The following is a 22,517-nucleotide window of genomic DNA, read 5'->3' on the forward strand; positions in this document are numbered from 1 at the left end:
AATACCAGAATGGGGAAAGAAACTAATATTGAGACAGCGCTCTTTTCTTTTAGCCAAACAAATACCATAAAGTTCTAAAAACTCGCTCAAAATGAATCGGCACTGCCTCAATGTCGCCCTTTCTCTCTCATTCACTCTAATCACATTATTCACATATACTAAAAATACAGTATGCTCCTTCCAATAGTATATCTAGAAACAATCTATAATATGCGTATAGTTTATTAATACGCGAATACGTGGCAAAATATCGATCAAGTAAAAGAAAAAAATATCAGGTTTTTTATTTGATACTTCGTATACAAATATGTAGTTTTTTAAATTCAATTTTCTATAGCTAAAAGGTTAAAGGAAAATTTTACTGTCACAAAGTTAACATATAGTTTTACTAAATTCTGTTTTCTATCGGTAGAAATTATCCGCACGCGGTGTTTTAAGGATCAACCGTGCACATTTACCGTTTTACTGTACAAAGAAAGACCATAGAAAAATAAAAAGAAGCATCGAAACAAGATGCCTCGATAGCAGAGTCAACAATATGAAGAACGTCGCGCTAATATTATCTTAATTACGACAATCGTTACAAACATCTCCATAAGTACGTTCGGAAAAATGTCAGAATACCTACTTTGGAAACGTTTGCAAAGCGTTTTAAAATAGTACACACTTGAAATCGTCGTTGCAAATCATTACGAAACAAGAGAAATTTGAGAAAAATATTCTCGTAACTCTTGTTGCAACTCGTTGCGAAAATATATGTCGAAAAGATACCGAGAAAATAAACAATTTTAGGCACTTTTGAATTTTTTGCACGCTGTGTTTATTCGCTTCAGGCCGTGATATTAAATAGGAATTTTATGCGTTTGTTTATATTAAAACAAATTATTTTACATTAATAAATTTTTATTTAAATGAGAGCCATTTCAAAAATGCCAGAAAAAAAGAATTAATTGATATCTTTAACTAATTTTTTTTTTTCAAGTTTCTATCGAAATAGTGCCATGTCATACGTAATAATTAACAACGACGAATAAAATATTACTATTTCTTAAAAATCAGGTATCGATAATCAATAACATTCAATCAAGACATTGAATATACCTTAGTTTTATCTATTGTAGCAGTCGGTTTAAAATTTTTTATTACTATCGGAATACTTCCGAATACTTTAGTTCACTTTCAGAAAAATACTTTTAAAATACAAAATTAAAAAATTATACTTTTTTTATTTGTCCAATAATTCATAGAAATGTTTTTGTACTAATTGAGCAAGTTTACTTTGTACTGTCTTGATTGAACTTTCTCTAGCGTTTTATCAACTTTCAAGTTGCCATTCTATGCGCTTTCAACGGTAAGCGCATTATTAATTAACAACTACCACAACCTCAATTCTGATTTATACTCAGATTGAGCGGAAATTAATACATTGTTCTTTTTCATTCTAATAATGGTCAATCAATTAGCCGCTTCTAGTGCCGTTTCTTAGGAAAGATTGCAATTGTTGGGCTGCACCCTAAAAATCAAATCAAAATGTAATTAAAATATGATGTAAAATTGTGATTTATTTTTCAACACAACACATTACGCGTTTGAATAATATTTTCTTAATTATCTAGAGAATAATTCTTCAGTCTCTCGAAATCTTACAAAGAAAGATATCAAATTTGTACATCTATTATCATCAGGATACAATAGGAAAAATTTCAAATCTTTGTGAATTAGAAAGAAATCTTTTAATTAATTGAGGAAAATGATTACGAGCGTTCACGAGAGAAGGATATTTACCGTAATAGCAGCACCAAGAAACTGGCCGAAGGCTCTAGTAGCAGTAACCAGCCCGCTACCTGCATTTTCTCCGAAGAGAGGAGGTGGGTACGTGGAACTTGGAGACCATGTCGTACTTTGTAGTGTTTGCCTTGGTCTCGAGGTTGGTCTCGATGTCACTTTTCTCGTTGTGCTGACCACAGGTCGAGTGGTCGAGCTAATGGCTGGCTTATTGGTAGTTGTCGTTGGTCGGCTAGTAGTCGAGCTTGGATCTGGTTGCGACTGGGTGGTCAAGCCTTGACTCTAAAAATTATAACAATTTTTAAATAAGATAAAAATCTAAAGTGATTTGTGTTCCGTATAATATTTTGTGGCGAAGTCGTATAATGATTATTTGCTAGTTCTTTTTTAGATCTGTTTAAGTTTGCCGATGCATTCTTCAGTTATCACATTTTTAAGGCTAAATATTACGATAAAATTTGTACCGGATTATACTTTGCAGTTTTAGCAAAAATCGGCGGACGAGAATAAAAGATTAACATTTTTGAAATTTTCGAAAATAAGCGCTCTCAAATCAATTTTTTATTAAAGTAAATCTAACTTAAAATTAACTAGTAGACAAAATTGGTTTTATGCCGATTATGAGTATTTGAGTATGAGTTTTATAAATACATATTTTTTACTCACGGCTAACTGTAATTGTTCCCTAAGTTTTGTTGCTGGTGTAGACGGTTCTATGCCTTGTTGCTTTAGAAGTAGTGCCAATAAAGCAGCAGGATTTATTTCAGCTGCTGCTGATGCTGGTGTCGTACTAGACATGCTAGCTCGATTACTTAAAATCGCCCTTAAAAAGGCTTCGTCATCTTGGGTTATTCCACTTGTTGGAGAAGTGCTCGTTTTCGCGTCTAATATAAAAATTGAGTGTGAATTAATAAAGCCAGTAGTTCGAAAATCCGAAAAACAAAATCAATGACATGTACAAATTAATTTTATATTTTAAACTTTTTTTTTTCTATATCTAGCTCTGGTCGAGTTGACAATTTCGTAAATATAAAGTAACTTTGAGCTTATCTATGCAACTTGATTAATGAGATTATTTTCGAATATATTTTTTCAATATACAAAATCCAAGCTAAATAGTTAGAATTTAATGTGCATTTTTTGTTGAAGCATTTTATAAAAAAAAAAAATTTTGATTTACCTGCTTGCACGGCTTGCAAGAGCGCAGTCAGGAATTTTGCGTCATCCTCCGGTGAATACGTGGACGTGGAAACATCGCTCAATCTAGGATTCGGATTATTTAAAAACGCCTGACGTGTGGAAATCGAGCTTGGCGTTGAAGCGGATGCGGAACCGACACTATCCACAAACGATTTCGTCGAAGCCACTTGAATGTCCGAGATATCTACGCTTCTCGGTGTTGTGTGTCTGATCGGAGCCGTAGACATTATGTTATTCTTATGCGTAGTTGATTTTACGATCTGTGCTGGTTTCTGAGTAGTTTGGACAGGCTTAGGATTTGCCGCTTTAGTTGTAGGCTTCTGTTTTCTAGCACTCGCTGCTGTGGACGTTTCGAACAAGTTGCCACCGAATAAGACTCGCCATAAATTCGCACCAAATCCTAGGGGCGCTCGAGCAGTGGTAGTAGTAGGCCTCGTTTTAGGCTTGGCAGTGATAACGACTGGTTTCTTAGTCGTGGTAATCGGCACGGTGCTGGATTGTATCGACGCAGTCGTGCTTGCCTCAGTGTATTTCTTTGTGTTTGATGTGCTAGAGCTTAATTGCCAACTCGGCGATGATGTGGTTGAACGTGGTAATAAATCGATCACTATCGGTTTAGAAGACGGACCGGGTGACAAGAGATCCTTGATCGCATTAGAATCTGTATTTAAGTTTGAGCTTTGAATTGCTTTCGGCGATCGTGTCGGTCCAGGTCCAGCTAATGCAAGCTCTAAAATCTATAAAAAAGATAAAAAATATCAATTGAGTTGTTTGTTAAATTTCTAATAATTTGGAAAAAGATAATAGGCGCAATATTATCAGAAATATTACGCTTTACTTTACTTACCCTGTTTGCTAACATTTGTTCTACTTCACTTAGCGTGCTCGGGGAGGTTTTAACGTTAGCATTCTGTAACTATAAAAATTTTATTATATCACGTATAATTTTGTACTCTATATAATAAAATAGTTCAACGTTTCTTCGTACTTGGAGGAAAGAAAAAAATATTAAAATAATTGCAAATAAATAAAATAGACTTACCAATGAATTTAGCAGAGCTAAATCACCGAACGTTGTACCAAATGCGTTTTCCTTCGTATTTGCTTGTTTATCTTTTGCATTGTTTACGGATCTCGTTGTGGTAGATGATGGCGGAACTGTTCCTATGTTCACAGCGTTAGCAATTATCGAAGAAGCGGTTGTTGCAAGTCGAGGAGTCGTAGATGTTGCAGCTGTCGTTGGTTGTCTCGTCGTAGTCGTTGCAGGGGTGGTTGTCGACGTTGAAGTAGTAGTAGTCGTCGTAGTTGTTGTCGTAGTAGTTGTCGTAGTGGTGGTAGTAGCAGCCGTGGTTGTCGATGGCGTGGTAGTAGCGACAGTAGTTGTCGACGGTGTAGTGGTGGTACTAGTAGTAGTAGGAATAGTAGTACTAGTAGTAGTAGGAGTAGTAGTAGGAGTAGTAGTAGGAGTAGTAGTAGAAGTAGTGCTCGCAGTAGTTGTGGAGTTAATTGAGGCGGCAGTTGAGCTAGTTGACGCAGCTGTCAATGCGTTGTTGCGTTGATTATTCCTTGAGCTCGGAGGCGGCGTGAAGATTTCTACCAAAGAGTTTACGGGACGTGACCTAATTGGTACATTTCTGTCGGCCGGCTCGTCCTACACATAAAGATAATCTGTCAGTAGATGATATAAAAAATAGCAATAGTTAAAAAATTATCAACTCAACTTTGTTGTTTAGCTTATTGATAATTTTCAATATTCGTCTTAATATAGTTGTTCAATTTTAAGCATTGCTTTAATTAGAAAGAAGTTTGAGAGATTCAATATTATGATTAATACGCACCAATTGGTTCGATGCCACGGATGCCGTTTGTACAGGTGAATTGGTGGTGATGCCAAATATCTGATCGAGAGGATCTTTCCAAGGAAAACCGGGAGGCGCTGTTACTATGCCACCACCCGATTGATTGCTTAGCAAATTCCCGAAAGACGGAATCGATGCAGTAGATGATGCTGTACCTTCGTTTACAGAAGTCTAATAACAAATTGATAGTGAATTGATAATTATAATCCATATAATTTTTATCGATGGCTTGCAATTATTTATAGAGTAGCAGGTAGATAATTTGGGAAATTAGTTTTTATAATATATCTTTTCTATTAATTTTATATGTCGTTAGAAAATAAAAGACATTTTTATCGTCATTTTTATATACAGTATAAAATAAATAATTTTATTTTAAAGAAATAAGAAAAATTTGATGCAATTTTTGTAAGCTCAAACTTCTTAATAAATAGAAAGCACGGAAATTTATTAGTAACAAGAGTTTTCTTGCATAAAAAAATTTCATAATTAAGGAAATGTTAAATATTTTAAATTATGATAAATTTTTCTATCGATTACTTACAGCCACTGAATTTATCCTCACATCAAGAACTTTTGGATTGGTGTTAGGTGCGCCGTCAATCTGATAATTAATAAATTTATCCTAAAATATTTATAATTGTTAATAATTTTTTAAATGTTATCTTTTTTTAATATAGTTAATTTTGTAATATTTTTATCTCCTTATTACCTGTCCGATATATACAGAGCTATGTTGATCAGAAGTCACTCTTGTTTGGGATGCTTCGTTCCTCTCGCGGTCTCGAGTGATAGGTGGCCCGATAGGGCCTTGTGCTTGAACGTTATTTGCACTTGGTGTTGGTGAATTACCGATTGCTGCATTTGGCAATAGACCCATTCGGATTTTTAATAAAATATCGCTCTGAAATATTTATTGCACATTTAATAACTTCGCCAAACAAGTAGTCACGATATGATGCACAATTATATAGAAATAAAATTTATAAACTCGCTATTCTGTAAGAAATAGTGCGAAAAAGCCGAAGTTAGTACAACTAACTATGAAATTAATGCAATTAACTTGAAACTCCCGTTGTCAAATAAAAATATTCGATTTGTAAGTCTTTTAATATTGAGTTATAGATTTGTTCTATCGTAGAGTTCTTTATTTTTCAGAATTATGAAATTCTATCTCTTCTTATCAAGATCTTAAATAATTTAAGAGCTTCGAAAATTGAAATATTTAACAAATTTATTTGGAAATATTGAGTTTTTTTTAATTTTGGATTTGAAGAGAATAATAAAAATAGACTCTTTTAGCGCGTTCTCTAAAATTTGTCGCAGTCAATTTTGATAAAATATTTTTAATCACGAAATATTTCATATAAATAAATACACATGATTGAAAAGATAAATTGTGTACGTTATACTTAATGAAAGATACTGTGCGTAAAAACAAAAGTCCAAAAGTGCAAGTGAGTGAACAAAAGTGCTATAAATATGCTACAATTATTTACAAATTTACAATACTTTACAGTTGTTGTAGCATTTCGATATTTTTTACCTGGAAGAAAAGTATTAAATTGCATTTTATTAAAATTACATAAAAAATATAAAGCATATTTATTATAAGAAAGTCTGCTAGAAAGAAAGTTATAAAGACAAGTCACAAAGTTCCAAAAAACCAACGTTAATGTTAATAAAATTACATAACAATTATTCAAAGAAAATGTTATAAAACTTTATTATGATTTATATTGAATAGGAACTTTTAAATTCAATAGGTAAAATTAAATGCTGCCCAATAAATGTTACTGAAGTACAAATGTAAACAGATTTCTATATGATTTCCGTTAACAATTAATATCGAATGATTCCAATTTACTCGCGCATTGCGATGATTTTTGAAAATTTAAAGAGCAAGAGACCTCGATTTATTTCTTTAATCGAGCGATTCTTCGGCCAAACTTATCGATAAAATATGACTTTAATGAAGAAGTTAGATAGAGATACCATTTTATTTGTGCTCGGGACGCTAGCAGAAGGACCAAGTGGTCCCGCGAAATTGGGGCCACCTCCAGGGGGTACGCCGATTGCATTACCAATAAGTCCAAAATCAACGGGGCTCGGGCTCAGGACGCCTCCCGTCAGCTCGTCCACGGGTCTATTATTATAATACACCGGGGCTTGGTACTGGTTATAAAATCCCACTTGGTTAGCCTGGTTATAATACGGCCTGGGGACTGGTCGGTTAGTAGTAGTGGTAGTGCTAAGTGTGAACACAACCTCGACCGGGTTCCTGGATGACTCCGGTATTATCGTCCCGTTCGGAAACTTCCGGACTAATCTGCCGTCCGGAAATATGCCGAATATCACATACGGGCTGTTCACGTTCCTGGCGTCGATCAGATTGTCTTCGGGCCGCTTCCGCACGATGGTCTTGTTCGGATAAACACCGTAAACCAAGTAGTCGCGGACGGGCGCTTTGCTGGAGGAATCGAATTTCGGTGTCGTCTGGCCGAAACGTCCCGCGACGGAGCCCGTATTTAATGCGCTACCGGATGTGGTCATTCGATTCGTATTAGTCTGTGTGGTTGCTACAGTCGTTGCAGTCGGCGTGCTCGTGGAAGATGCGGCGCTCGTCGTCGTTTCCTCCCCGGCGTCCATTCTTGATATCACGTTCAAGTCCACAGATTCGTTCGGAGCAACCGTCGTGTCTCGCATAGTCGAGGTGTCAGTCGACGTCTCGGTGGAGACGAGGTTTTCGTTTATGTCGACAGTCGAAGTGGTCGTCGGCGCGGAAGTTGTAGTCGTCTGGACAGTCGTCGTCGTCGTCGCGGTCTCCGTCGTCGTCGCGGTTGCTACCGTCGACTCGACCGATGGGGATGAGGTGGTTGTCGTGGCGGAGGATTCGGAGGATGCAGGAGAATCGGTTGAAGACGCTGTGACGGTAGGAATGGTGGTAATGATTTCGGTCGTTTGCTGGGGTTGAGTGATTCCCGAACCAGCCGTCCTTTGGGCGGTTGTTGTTGCCGTTGTATCCTGGAAACGGGCAATAAGATTTGGCATATTGCTTACGAGGTCGCTCATCGTTCGAGGAGCGTTTGTTGTTAGGTCGTTGAATTGATTAGTGATGGCGGTGTCGGTGGAACTTAATAGATTACGAACCGATTCCGTGGTGAAAGGCTCTTTATTAAGCGGCTGAGTGCCGCTCGTATCGGTTACGTTATCATCGAATACCGTTGGAAGCATCGTGGCGGTACTCGATGAATTAATTAGGTCAGGCTCTATCGTACTGGATTCGAGTGTCCGATTAGTAATAATACCTACGGCGTTCGTTTGTACAACGTTTATTTCCGTAATGATTACGCTAGTGGTTAATTCCATTATCGTTTCCACGGACGGTGTCGTGGACAATTCGTTTACGTCGGATAATATCCCTTCCATATTCGCAATAATAGAATTCGTCACGAAGGGATTATTAGTGGCCAAGTTCGTTGCAAATTCCAATAGCCGATCCGATAATTCGACGTCGTTATTCGGAACAGTCGTGAATTGTTGCGCGGAATCGACGATCGAAATCTGCTGTTCGATATTATTTTTGGTAGTATTATTATTAGATGATTGGATTGTATTAGATAATCGTAAGTCGGGCGTATTAGTGGTTAGTTCTGAAGTCATGCTGGCTGTAACGGGTACTACCGCTTTGGGTGTTTCAATTTTTATTTGAGAAAATATTTCAGGCATTGTAGTAATATCACCTACGTCGACTGGACTCTGGACATCGGTGGGTCGCGTGTTAAATTCCGTTAACGAAATTTCCGACTTTACGACGGGGCCACGATTTTCTCCTGCGCTTTCGGGTAAATCAACGGGTGTTGTGGCGTCTATACTTTCGGAAGTGCTTTCTAAAAGAGTCGAAAGTTCGGGAGATGCAGTGGTCGCTTCCGGCGTGTCGTTCAGGGACAATCGGTTTTCTACATTGCCGTCGGCTTGAATCGAATTATTTGCACCTGGAATGGTGGTCGTTTCGATATCGGATATCTGATTTGGCGATTGCTCATCGCGCGTTTCGTTCATCACTTCCGAGAAGAGTGTCTTCGCGATAGTCATTAGTTCAGCGAGTAACGTATCGTTAGACGACCTGGGCGTGTCTTCCGTAACGAAATCGGTGGGAAGTTGTGGCGCTGACGTGGTAGTCGCAGCTTCTGTGCTTGAATCTCCCGGACTACGCGCGTCCTGAGTTGTCGTTGCCAATTCAGGATCTAATGTCGCATTACGCTCGTCTACGATACTCGATAATTTCTGCCCCGCCGTTGTACTCGAATTTGATGAATCGCGGTTGTCCGATCCGATTGTCGTATCGATGTTTGTATCGACATTTCGGTCAGTCGTTGTTTCTTGCATTGACGTCGTCGTCTCGACGTTTCCCGGCGTTGAACTCTCCGCACTTGTCGATGACGAATCTGGTATTGTATTCGACAGTACGGATGAGATAGTTGTAGTGGGTTCTTCGACAAATGTTCCGACTGTAGAGAGATTTTCTTGTAAGCGCGATAAAATATCTTGCGCGACATCGAATTGCGTTTTGAAAGTAGTTGTAACGACAGGTGATTGTGTTGCGCGAAAGTCGAAGATGTCGTTCGAAATTTCTTCCGTCGTCGTTGCATCGGTGGTGCTCGTGATTTCCGTCGTTTGAGGCACAGCCGTTCCATCGGACTGTTGTATGGTATTCGTTTCTATATTTTCATCTACATTGTTCATATTTACGACTTGAGACAGCGTTGTGCTCGGCTGTTGCGTTGTACTCCCTTCGGGTATCGTATTCGTCTCAATATTCTCCGATGTATTATTTATCGCGGACACAGTCGTCATTTCCGGTGCTTGCGTCATCACGGTGACGCTTTCGGTGGTCGGGGAAAATACCGTTGTACCTGCATCAACGGTGGTTGATGCCTCGGTTGTGGTAAGTTCCGAAGGAAAGCTCGGGACATTGGCTGGTGTGTTCGTTATCGTGTTATCGGAAGTGGTAATTCCGGGCGATTCCGAGGTGGAGATTGGAGTGGTTTCGCCGGCGTTAGTGCTCGGCAGGGTCGTTTCCCCGCTCGGATTCCCGAGGGTTTGGACCGTCGTCGAGGCTGAGGGATCGCCGATATTCTCCGTACCTAATCTCGAAGCAAGTGAAATATTTGCCGACTGACCGGCGGTGGTAGTGTTTACGATAGTATCTGGGGATGATGTGGTCGCGATTGTTGCGGTGGGGCTTGCGGTGTCATTGTTGTTAGCAGTGTCGTTATTGACGCCGTTAGATACAGTAGCGTTAGAGTCTATTTTCGTTACCCCGCCAGTTAGTTTTTGCCGCTGGGAAACATCGTCCGTGCCCAAATTCTCGTTTCTTATACTAGCTGACTCTAATGCTTGATAAAAAGTGACGAATCTGGGCTCGCCGGGGCTGTTGATGTCAACGGGTGGTGCTGAACCGGAATTCTGCAATCAGAAATTCGGTGCGTGCGAGTGCTGTACACTTTCCAGTGCAATTACGGTGGCAAGTCGATTTTGAACAATTCTGAATTACGAGAATTTTCAAACATGTACAATCTACACGTCGGGACAGCGTTTTCAACCCTTAAACGCATCGCTTGCACTCTTTTTTTTGCAATATAAAAGTATTCAGCTCAAAGATTTTAAATCGCAGTACAAATAATGACAACAGCTTGCGCGTTTAAGAGTTAAAATTATCGTTTTATCTGTTGTATTTACAAATGTACAATTTCATACCCAAGTTGACACAATGAGAATAGCTAAAAGTGTAATATACAACGTTGCTTACGATTAGCATATTATTTGATTAAAAAATTTTGATAATTCAAGACAAATGTATGTATAATTATAAGCAGATATTATGAATATATGAGCATACACCATCTCTTGGGAACGATACGAACTGCAAGAGGAAAGAAAATTGTTTCGACATCTAACAGTTTCAGAAACTTGTTCCTAAGATTAAAGATACTTGGCAAAGAGACTAGTTTCCCTCTCGCCTCCGATACTTTTTCCTCTTTTCTTCGAGGTGTTGCCGGCTCCTATCTTGTATCTACAGAGGCCTCCACTGTACTTTCGCTATTACATTATTACGGAAGTATTGCATTATCATTTTTCGCATGATTACCCAATAGAAGCCTCGAAAGCGATAAATTTTTGCACGCGTAAAGTACGAAATTTACTCGCGCCATCTCAATTTGCGTGATAAAAAATTATCGTACAACTCAATTTGACTTTCAAAGTGAATTTTGATAAAAGAAATATTAGAATATAAAATTATCATTAAAAATGATAGAAATAAAAAATTATTAATGGAATGCATGATGATGACGTGCTACATTCTTGCTTCTTTGTCAATATTTAGAATCATCTTTATTTTATCACGTTTTATGTGCAGCAGATATCGAGTTCTTATTATACGTATTTATTATACACGAATGTATACTTTCACTTCTCGTTCAAGAGCAATATTCTTAATGAAATGGAACACGCACAATAGAGCATAGAATCGAGATAGGAATCGAGATAGGTATTATTTTTAAGGATACAATGTTACATAGTTATTTGCAAAATATTTGAGGATAATATTTAGGAACAAAGATATGATATATATAATAAATATATGATAGATGTCGATATATATATAAAAAAAAAATAAATATCTATCACAGAAATTTATTTTTTCTTATAGAAAAATTAAAATATTGTAAAATATTTTTTAGAGGGTTTTTCCAAAATGTTGGCTGGTTCTTGCACTAATTAATATTCTTACTTGCAATTAATACTTGCAATTAATAAATCTGCACTTGTTCGAAACATCTCGATATCTCCTCTTAGATTGACTCGTTATATTCATAAAAATACATATCAAAAACAAAGCAAGAATTGAATTAAAATTTTATATTTACTGCTTCATTTATTCTTCTTTTATAGAAGATTCATATATTTTCAGTAAAAAAATATATATTCGCAGAACTGTATATTTTTTTATCTCTAAAATCCATATCAGACTATGCATTGGAGATTGAGATTGCGAATTGGAGATTAGAATGCGATCGATCAATCAATCTTAGCCCACTTTATCTTGATAGGTCGAATTTTAATCTCCAATTTGCAATCTTCAATCTCCAATGCATAGTTTGATATCGGTCTGGCGTGTCTAAATGAGGGCAAACAATTGCTAATCGCGTGCGATGCTAAAATCGATACATTTATTACAAAAGATATAAAGTTATATAGTACAATATTTGCACATATAAGTGTGTATGCGATAATGCTTGAGTGCCATGAGATGACATGATCGTGATCGATGACCGTGCGTTAATCTTTCTCGACGAAAATTAATAAATCATACTTTTTTTTCGGGGTGAACCTTTCTCTTAAATGTTAGCTGACTTAATAAGATGACCCTAATCCCAATAGATTGTTTTAATTCGTGTTGCAATGTTGATGCTTGTGCAAGAGTGCTCCTTCAAAGCGTTGATATTGACTGATTGATCGCACAGATTGAAGCTGTTGTTAATGTAATTTAGAAAAAGCATCTTGTAACTTGTACAACAATCGTTATATTTCGGTAATATTCGGCTAAAAACTAGGGATAAAGAAAGCGCGGGTGACTATTGATTCCGGTTTCTTATTGTGATTCAGATTAACGCAGGTTATTTGCATTGATATGATTAAGAACAACATCGCTCGATGATGTGGTGATGATAGATTTTTCGGTCCACGATGGCGGCGCAACTGCTCCGGAATCCTCTGGTACCTTCGTAGGGAACACCTTTTAAGCACAGAAAATTACCTCACGTAACTTTTCCTGAAGGGAACTATTAACACGTTTGGCTCGCATATCGCCTTACCTTGATCTTTCCATCGCGATTTTTTTACTATCACTCATTAAGAGCTATCCTTATTTTCACTATGTGAAAAATCTATATAGAACAGCGTAACACATTATCGTATACATACGCGTGTACATAAAACGCATGTAAAATACAACCAGTTTGCATTTACTTTAAGACAATGCAAATTCAGGTGTAATGTTCAATAAGTGATAAGATTACGTAAAGTGTATATCACAACTACCGAACTTGTAACATTGTTCTTACCGCTTTTAAGAGTAAAAACAATTGCTAATTTTTTGCTGAAACTTTTCACATGAATACATTCCATGTAACGCGCGATAATTACGATAATTATATTCATAATATCGATATATCATAAATGACATATTGCGTCATGAAATGAGAATATCATGTTGATGAAATCGTTGCTACTAAAGCGTAAAATAAAAGCTGGCAGGCTTGTAAAACCATCGCTCTCTATTCAATTGACTTGTGAGCACACAAAATATAATTAGAAAGTGGTTACAATGTGCATTAATAAACAAGAAAAGCTTCACGACATTCCTTCATAAGATTCTTTCCAAAATTCTCAAAAGCCTTACCTCTATCGGTGTCGAGGCCGTAGTCGACGATGTCGTAATCGATGGCACCACAGCTTGTCCACTGGACGGTTTTCTCACAAACAATTCTGCCCCTTTATATCTCGCGCTGAATCTTGGCGGAGAACCATTCGGCGTAATTCTGCCGGCTGAATTCTATTTGCACAAAAATACAATACACAATATTCTTCAACATGTAAAATATAGAAATGTACATTGCAATTTAAATATTTCTTTTAACAAACACAATTGGTTTTATTTGATTCAAAATTAAAAATCATTTATTTCTGTACTTGTCCACTTGCGAATTAATTATTACGACTTCAAACAATCATTTTAACAAAGTTCTTACATAATATATATATTAAATTATTTTCCAAAAATTGCTTTCACGCGACTTCTGCTTGTTACAAAGAGAGAGTGTCTTAGAATAATTATCCTCTCAACTAGATATCACAGGATGTTATGATTTAATTTAGACAGGAAGCAGATAATTTTCTGAAACTTATCCAATCACTTACCCCGGTGTCCACGTTGGAGTAGGCTGCGGAAAAGACAGGTGTCTTATTACCCAAGGTGTTCAAAAGCGGTGCCACGGTGCTTCGCAACTGTTCCAACAGCGTGGTGGTGTTTCCGTTGAGGAACGTGCTTCTGGTGGGATTGAAAATGTTGGAGCTGCCGCTGTTGCCGTTGCTAGTTTCAGCGACACCAGACACCTGCGACTTGGTATCGTTCGAAGTATCGATCCTCACGCTGACGAGCGGTTCGGAGGGCGAAGAACGAGCGGTCGGCGTGACGAACCGATCTTTGGTCGGTTTCGGCGTGATGGTGACGCCAGCAGGATCTTCTCTAGCCACCGTCGACTGCTGGACCAGCTGGCTGGTCGGCACCTCGGAGTGCCTCCTGTAGGTCGCCGTACGCGGCCGGAAATCTCGTCGCTTCGTCTGCGTCAGCGCCGACTCCGTGCTGAGCGGCTTAGGAATGGCGTCGTACGGCGTGAAAACGCCGGATTTCTTTCTGACGTATCTGCTGGTGGGACCGGCGGTTCTCGATGTCACCATAGAGATCGTTATCTTGTCCGGCCGCTGTTGCTTCGTGTAACGAGGCCGGAAGCTGCTCCTCGTCGCGTCGCTCGACGAGCTCGTCTTCTCCTCGTCCTTCAACGAGTCGAATTTCCTCGCATCAGGAATGTAGACGGGATAATGTTCCTCCGACTGCGAGTCCGCGGACGACAAATGCGTGCTTCTCGGCGTGACGACAGTCGGCGATAGCGTTACCTCGTGAGGGAACTTCGTGGTGTAAACTTGTGCAAACTCCGTCGTCGTAGGATCTTTCTGCACGTTGTAAGTCTGCTTATCCAGCCCAATTGTTCTGACGGACATTTTATCCAGCGGTTCGACGGTTGTAAGAACGTTGTTCTCGTCCGCAGCGTCCACTGAATTTGGCGACATAGACGTTTCATCCTGCGAATACCGTGGGATTTTCGTCATATCGATAGTCGTGGCTCCTGCTTCCTCCGTGGTGCCGCGATACGAGACCGTAATTCTGCGAGGTATATTGAATTCGGTGATCGACGGTCCTTCCACGACGGGCAAAGACGCGATTGTTCTTTCAGAGGACACGCGACTTTTCTTGGTCGCGATCGTAGACGATGCGATAGAAGCATCGATACTTCCATCCTTGGAGGACTTTCTGGCGTCTAGGATCTTCCATCTGCCTCTCGCGATCGATTTCTCTGCTCCGATTATCGGACTTCCGTGTGTGACACGAGCACCGCTGAGTTTGTTGGTCGCTTTTGTCGTTTTCTCTACGTTCCTGCTTTCGCTGACCGCCGACACGTCTGTCGATTTACCGGAATAAGGGGTTGTCGTCACGTCGAAGTCTTTCTCGTCAACGTTCAGTTCGGGTTTGATTAATCTCCTAGCTAAGTCCAACTTCAGCTTGGACCTTTCGGAGAAGAGGGACGATGTGCTTGGTTTCGTGGCCTGAAAAGGTCGTTCAAAGAGCTCCATTTTAAGTGCGCGACTGAAATCGCCAAGCGTTCGTAAGCAACCTGCCGAAAGCTCGGAAGTAAACGCTGTTAGTACGATCTCGACGAGACATTCGTCGTCCTCGACTCGAAGCGACGTTCTCAAGACTGTTTGTAAAACTTAATCGTACAGGTAAACGTAAACTGTATTCTTTATTTTTATAACAATAGAAAAGTTGATATAATCGTTTAGCAGCGCTACACTGAACTTTTGCTTTTAACGGAAGAATAGAAGCCGGATGAACTGAAGAAAGAAGACGATCGACGCAACCAGCTGGCCAACGACATCGAACCAAGATTTCGTTGGCGTGGACTGAAAGTTCAATCGTTAGATCTTGTCAGGTGCCACGATTTAAATTTTTACACTTTGCAAGGCAAGTAAGGTGTGAGATAAGCGCGAATCGTGTATGAAAATATGTCTACTCGTGTTTTAAAGGCATATAAAATTTTACGTACAAAATACTTGAAGAAGTATGTGTTAAAAGTGCATAAAAATTAGCGAATTATCGTGTACTACTTCTCATGTATGTAAAGCATATTTTTGTAATGCAATTTTGCGGATAAACAATGATTTATTTTTTCAATGTAATATTCTTGTTTGCAAATGTATATATACAGTATTTACAGATCAATATTTATAATTAGATGTCATAGTTCAAAAGAAAAATTTCAAGTGACAGATGTATGAGGACTGTACGCGTTTTCTATGTCGCGTTAAGTAGGCCGCGATACCTGTAAGCGAGCGATCAGGCTCTTTCACTTATTTTTAATTGAATTTATCTTTCTAACAAACAATCACGGCGCAACGATATATTGTTCTCTACACCTGTGCTTCGAACAAATATAATGGGTACACCACCTGCGGAATCATATTAAATTCTCTTTCCTTTCCCTTTCTCTTTTTTTATTATCAGTCTCTTTCACTTTTTTCACTCGACAAAATGTTCTTATAAATTGGACGTATAAAACATTGAAAATAATTAAGGATTTAAGAGAATTGAAAATTTTTAGATATTGTTGAAGCATCATAGAAAATTGCTGTAAATTGTGCTTTTACTCCGCGAAAGGTAGCCGAGATAAAAGGTCTATTTAGTATTCCAGTTAGCAAACCTAGTAATAAACTTTTATGACATATCTCGAGAAGCGCATCAAATCAAGTTCAATTATCCGATTGAATAAGAACGCGGCCATTACTTGATTCGCTTCAATAACTTATCTACGAGTGTACTTTCTCCTGAATTAGTAGGTAACGTAAGAAGGAAGAGACAAGTTGATTATATCAAAATCAGCTTGCAAAATCCCTATTCATTCATTGCATCGTTAATCGACATCTATTCAGTTTTCATTTCCAATCATTAAAAGCGCTGGAAGGTGAAACTAAGATCGCAGCCAACGCGATCGATAAAAGATGCTGAGATTATGATATTTTAAGATTTGTGCAATTGATATATCTTGAGAAAACTTCTCGTCGAGGATTCGCCGCTCCTTGCATCGCGATATATCATTCAATCCAGTCTCGTTTGGATAGTCACCGTTATACCCATGTCTCAAGCTTACGCAAACGCATCTCGAAAGCTTTCCGGCGAAAGCTTCGAAGAGTGAACTCATCGAAATCATAACTGTTTTGATTACATTTTACCATCACCGAATAAGCTTGGCGATACTAATCATGAAGATGTTAATAATGCATCATCTTCCAATTCCATTTGGTACTTAATAATGCATTTGTGTGAGTTTATAACAGCCAATACACCATTTATTATTCCGCATTATACTGCTGTCGGCTTCGATCGCAGTAATTTGCAGCGACCGCATTCGATGATTGATGATTACAAGAAATGTTTCCACGATTCCCTCGTGAAAAGTGGAATTCGAATTAAATCGTTGCTTTATATCTCTCCACCCGAAACTGAAAATAAACTCGATGTATCAAAAATTAGGTATTTTTTCCCGTGAACAAATATCTAATTGAAAAATCCAAGGAAAGTCCAGAAAAGGTTCTCCGTAGGTGAGCACGCGCGAGGAAATAACAAAGCCGGTCCCGATTAATGCGCAAAAATCTCAATTTGCGATAACAATCAAACTGAACTGCCGTTATGTTCTTACGCGTGTTGAATATAAAAGATACGAGGTTTGTAAAATCATTTAAGATTATGTCTGTCGCAAATGCATTTCCAACGGTTTCGATTTTTTCGAATACATGCATCGGTTTCGTGCTGGAACGTGTAAATCAGCGGAAGAGTAAGTTCCTTGAACTGTTCCTACGTGGAGCATTTTGAGATTTATACAATACATAAGTAAGAGAATGTCGCGAGTCACCACCACATTAATTAATTTTCATTTCTACTTACTATTATTCCCTCTTTATGAATTTATTAATGCAAATATGCACATGCTATTCGATAATAAAAGACTAACTACTGCTTCATGCTAAATATCAACATTTTCAATATTAATCAAATAAATTAAACTGAGAGAAATGAGATCGTTAATATGTTACGTGTAATAACTATTAGTTGATTTAGCGAATATATCAACCGTCATGTCTTACCTGCAAGCTGGCCCTAGTTGTACTCTTCGCCCCGGTAACTTTTGAGTTCGAATTTTTCTGAAAGTATTCTTTCACTGAGTGCGCTTGTTTGATTATTCAATTTCTTTAGCAGCTTTAATGCAAGAGTATCATATAGTCTGCGGTAAAAATTTAGAAGTAGACGACTTAGAAAAGTTTAAGAAAAATTTTGAGTTATCTTTAATACATTTTTATCGCGCATTAATAATTAAAAAAAAAAAGAAATAAAAACTTCCAGTTTTATAATATGCCGTGCATCCTTATCTGAATTATAAGTGTATAAAATTATTAATAATTATTATTTTCTTCTTTAGCTAAAAAGTTATTATGTTCCTATTGTAATTATATATAAATTAATACGAGGAACGTAATAATAAAAATTCTTGCTAGAATAAAATAAAATTTCCATAAATATTCAGACTCACCAATTGTGACAGTCTAGCCCGGAATGCGGGCGGATAATTATCGCTTTCTTCTGACTCCAGCCGCTTGGGTAGACTAAAGCTTTCGGATTTGTGGAAAGTCTTGTTGCCTCTCGTCGTGCTCTTTGCGACGCCTGACACGGTATTGCTCTCATACTTCGCTTTTGGCCTTTTGGTGCTGCCTCTTCTTCCGGCTTTCGCGTTACTCAACGACGTCTCGGTGCTGCTTGACAAATCATTGGCCAAGATGATCTCGTTGGTCTGATCTTGATTAATTGATGTGGAGGTAGACGAAGGAGTGTCGTAATTGACATGACCAGGTCGACGTCTGAGAGTCCACCCGGGATTGCCTTGTAATTGCGTTTCACTTTTCGGCGTGGTGCTCTTCAAATCTGCATTTCTCGAAGAAGATTCCTCGGTGGTGCTCTTTCGGCCGCGGAAGCCTAGACCATGATTAAAGAAATCTTCCTTCGGAGGTTTCTTCGGTCGAGTACTTTCCTCTCTTCCTTTGCTTCGATAGACTCGCTCGGTTGAAGAGGACATTCCAGTAGTTGTTGACGATTTAATCGTCGTGATGGCAGAATTGGATGTCGTAATCTCGGTATCCAGAGCAGAAACGGTCGTAGTTTCGGCAATTGTCGCTTTCGGAATATAAATGGTGGTTATGTCTGGGAAAAATGTGAAAATTATTGCAAAATATTGTAGAAATAATTGCTTCTTAACTCTAAATTTAAATTACGGAAACTTTTATGTACTTGATATAAATATCTTTAGAAATTTTATCAAGTGTGCACTAATTGAGCAATTAAAGCAATTTATTATAAGAGAAATAAAATGAATATCTTTTTAAATAATTCCAAATTAAACTTACCAAGATCGCTGACAGTGCGCGACCGACTTCTGGGTTGCGTTCGAGCATCTTGCTCATCCACTTTAGTTTCCGCAATTTTTGCTCTATTATCGTTAGATCTTCGTTTTCCGTCGGGGATGCGTCTGGATGAACTGCGTCGTACTTCCGTTCGTCCATTTGTATTTATTTCGGAATCGGCGTTTCTGTTTCTGCCACTATTTCTCGCTTCCGTCGCGGCTGCGTCTCGTGATTTATGCACGGAACGATCTCTGGCATTCGCGTTCTTTGCACTGGATCTGCGTCTAGAATTGGGAGATCGTCCATTTGTCTCCGCATTCGCGGTGTCATCGAATTTGGCTCGACGAGTTCCGGAATTCGCTGTCTGATTAGAATCGTCTGTCGCGAATCTGCCACGAGGCTTCGATCGGTCGGATTGTCTGCTCGTTTTCGCGCTCGATCTCGCGATATCATTGCTTTCCTCTTTAACCGGTCTCGAGATTTGCCTTGGAGACACACTGGCGGACGAAGTCGTAGCGGATGTTACTAGATTAGAATTGGCATCCTCGTTATTTCCGAGTGTCAGAGGAATGTCCACTCTGACGCTCTCGGAGCCCGATAGCGAAACGTCTCGTTCTTTGATTTTACTAGAGTTATTCGCGCCTTTCGCATCTAGTTTTCTCGATGTGTTCACTTTCGAGGCGACGTTCTCGATTGCCTTCGAATGCTCCAATCGTGCCTCCTCCGCTTCCGATCCATTTCTCGGGCTTTTAGTTTCTTGTAGATTTTTATTCGAGAAATTTCCGGACGGATTCACTTGGCTCTTCGATTCCCTTCCATTGTTATTTGCATAAATCTTCCTCCCCGTTCTTGAGCGTAAGTGGTCTGGCGATTTCGTCACTTCGAGATCCAACTTTGCATTATCCACCCAAACAAGAGACGCGTCCGAAGATACTCTTCGAGACGCCGTCTGCCGTTTTGGCGTTTGAGATTCCGGAACGCTTTCTTTGTTGTCATCTTGCCTGCTTTTTATTGTTTCTTCTTTAGGCGCTTGAGCAATATGCGATCTTGAACGATTTCGTAAATTATCGATACTAGGATTTAAATGTCTCGCATTTGTCTGTGATGTAGCAACGGAATCATTAGTAGTTTTTGATGGCTCTAATTTCGATCGCGATCTGCTCGAACTTTCTCTTGCAAAATGCGATTCATGTTGTTTTAAATTGGAATCTACCTCTGAACGGGAACTTTTATCGCGAGGCGATCTAGTCGTTGATGTGGAAGAACTACTGGATTCTGTAGTCGGATTGGAATGATATCGTGCACTGCCGCGACTTTGTACCTTCGGCCTGTCGGTCTGAAAAGATATTACAATACACAATTGTATTTTTAACAATTTAATTTAATTCAGGTTACGTAGTTTACCTTAATTAAAACATAAATAAAGCTAAACTATTTCCTAAATATCGCATTTTGTATTTTATTGATATAATATATTAATTTTTGAATCTATTATTGAATAATATTTAATTATTTTTTTTAATTAAACAACAATCGATTGTGTGCTTTTAAATTAATTGTAAGCACAATTGGTTTTAATATTTGCGTTAGCTATCTGCATTTAATCAGTAATAAACGCAAATTAAGAGGCATAAAAACTTTCAAATTACAGGGATGTTAAAAAAAAATACGTAAAATAGTTGCTTCGGAAGATCTTAGTTAGAAGTTTCGTTTACAGTAATTGATGAACAATCACTCGATAACCATAATTGTTTGATTAACGTGTACTTAGGAAATTGTGATCGCCTCAATATAAAAAAAGACGAAACGTATCGTGTAATCAAAAGTGCGGGCTTTGCTATCGGAAGAAAGAAAAATCGTAGCGACATGCGGCAGGTCGATTACAAAGATGCCATACCTGACGAAATCGCGGAAAAAGTATCAATTATGTGATTAAAAGAATCTTCCGAAGTCGCAATTAACGCAAATGGTAATAACCGGTCTCCGACGGCTCGATCGATCGATCGGTTGCCGTTGACAATAATGCAATTATATAATCGTGGTTCCAGTTGTTACAGCAAGTAGTAGACTTTACTCGTCACAGATTATACCTTCGCCGACAGCGTTAATAAGCAGCATTAAAACATTCGTGACTGCATCGGCCTGTTGACGCTTGGAGGGAAATGGCCCTAGCGTGCACACTCTTCATTTAGTATTTTTCGTTCTTTTTTTTATTCGTGCAACAAACTTATTTCCAAATTTGCACGAGACGTAAATTAGACGGCGGTACCGTTCGATTTCTGATCTATTGAGTTTTCCGCGTGCTGCGGCAGTTCTTGTAATGCGGCGTGTCAAATTAATCCGCAGCGAATCGATAAAACCGTGAATCGATTTATACATGAGTCTAACAACTATCAATTTAAAATTATGGAAACTTAAAGATACAGCAGCACGCAGCAGCTCTGAAGATACTGAGATTTAATAGAAGTTTACGGATTCAAAGATTTAGCTTCAGGTGTTCAGAACTCCAAGTAATTCTTTAAGCATTAATCTAAAATTTCGTAAATGTGTGTAAAAAATTAAACATTAATGAGTTTGTAAATCTGTAGTCTTTAATATCTGTAATCTTTAATAGCAGAACTAATTCTAACACTAATTCGAAATCTTGATCCATTATATTGCCTGAATATTCAAAATATAAAATATACACGTGAGAAGCATGTTTTTAATGTTGGAAAATATATTATTAAACATTTTGTTTATTTATTTGATAAATGTTGAGTAATTTTCCAAGGGAAAAATTTATTATTATTTTCTCACTTGCGGATATTCGAGACTTCTTTGTACGATTTAACGACTGCTCGACTTCAAGAAAATTCTTTATCAACATGAATGAAAAATCTACATATATCTCATGTCCGTATTATGAAATAGCATTCCTTCGGGAAAACAACTTGTAACCTTACGCGGTTTGTGGCTTTTGCGAATATGCGTTCTAGTTTCGTTTACGATCTGTCTAAACCTTAAGTCTACATTTAGTGGCCGTACAATCGATGAAAGTAAAAGTCAGTGTATAACGTCACGCCGCGTTGCTGCGTAAGGCATACCGCTAAAAACTACCGTGAGCTACCTGCTTAATTGAACTTACGTGTAATCAAGATGAGGAAAATTGGAGAACAATGTGTCTTCAAAGCAATATACAGATTTAATACTTCAAATGATATAAGAGATAAGATCGCGTTACCAAATCTATTTGCTTGAGCCGATTGAGTAACTCGGGAAGCAAAATTAAAAGAACAATTGCAAAATAATAAGATAGATATTATTGAAAAATAAAATAAA

General features: G+C 38.3%; 1 protein-coding gene across 3 annotated transcripts in view; it reads right to left on the reverse strand.

Annotated features, from left to right (window-relative positions):
• Nucleotides 1-259: 259 nt before the first annotated feature.
• LOC105672034 (serine-rich adhesin for platelets-like) overlaps nt 260-22,517 on the reverse strand; it is a 35,836-nt gene continuing 13,578 nt past the window's right edge. For 2 of the 3 annotated variants that reach the window (XM_067355182.1, XM_067355181.1), the window contains 15 exons: nt 19,200-20,532; nt 18,332-18,996; nt 17,889-17,945; nt 13,830-15,293; nt 13,312-13,464; nt 6,840-10,313; nt 5,557-5,748; nt 5,389-5,469; nt 4,824-5,015; nt 4,028-4,636; nt 3,833-3,901; nt 2,966-3,722; nt 2,452-2,669; nt 1,786-2,067; nt 260-1,513 (listed from right to left, as the gene is read on the reverse strand). In XM_067355182.1, coding sequence (XP_067211283.1) covers nt 1,460-1,513; nt 1,786-2,067; nt 2,452-2,669; nt 2,966-3,722; nt 3,833-3,901; nt 4,028-4,636; nt 4,824-5,015; nt 5,389-5,469; nt 5,557-5,748; nt 6,840-10,313; nt 13,312-13,464; nt 13,830-15,293; nt 17,889-17,945; nt 18,332-18,996; nt 19,200-20,532 — 9,600 coding nt within the window. In that variant the 3' untranslated portion in view covers nt 260-1,459. The remainder of the gene's footprint in view (nt 1,514-1,785; nt 2,068-2,451; nt 2,670-2,965; nt 3,723-3,832; nt 3,902-4,027; nt 4,637-4,823; nt 5,016-5,388; nt 5,470-5,556; nt 5,749-6,839; nt 10,314-13,311; nt 13,465-13,829; nt 15,294-17,888; nt 17,946-18,331; nt 18,997-19,199; nt 20,533-22,517) is intronic. The other variant, XM_067355183.1, reaches the window with a different exon arrangement.

The sequence above is a fragment of the Linepithema humile genome, chromosome 5 (genome assembly GCF_040581485.1).
Source record: "Linepithema humile isolate Giens D197 chromosome 5, Lhum_UNIL_v1.0, whole genome shotgun sequence".
Lineage (NCBI taxonomy): Eukaryota > Metazoa > Arthropoda > Insecta > Hymenoptera > Formicidae > Linepithema > Linepithema humile.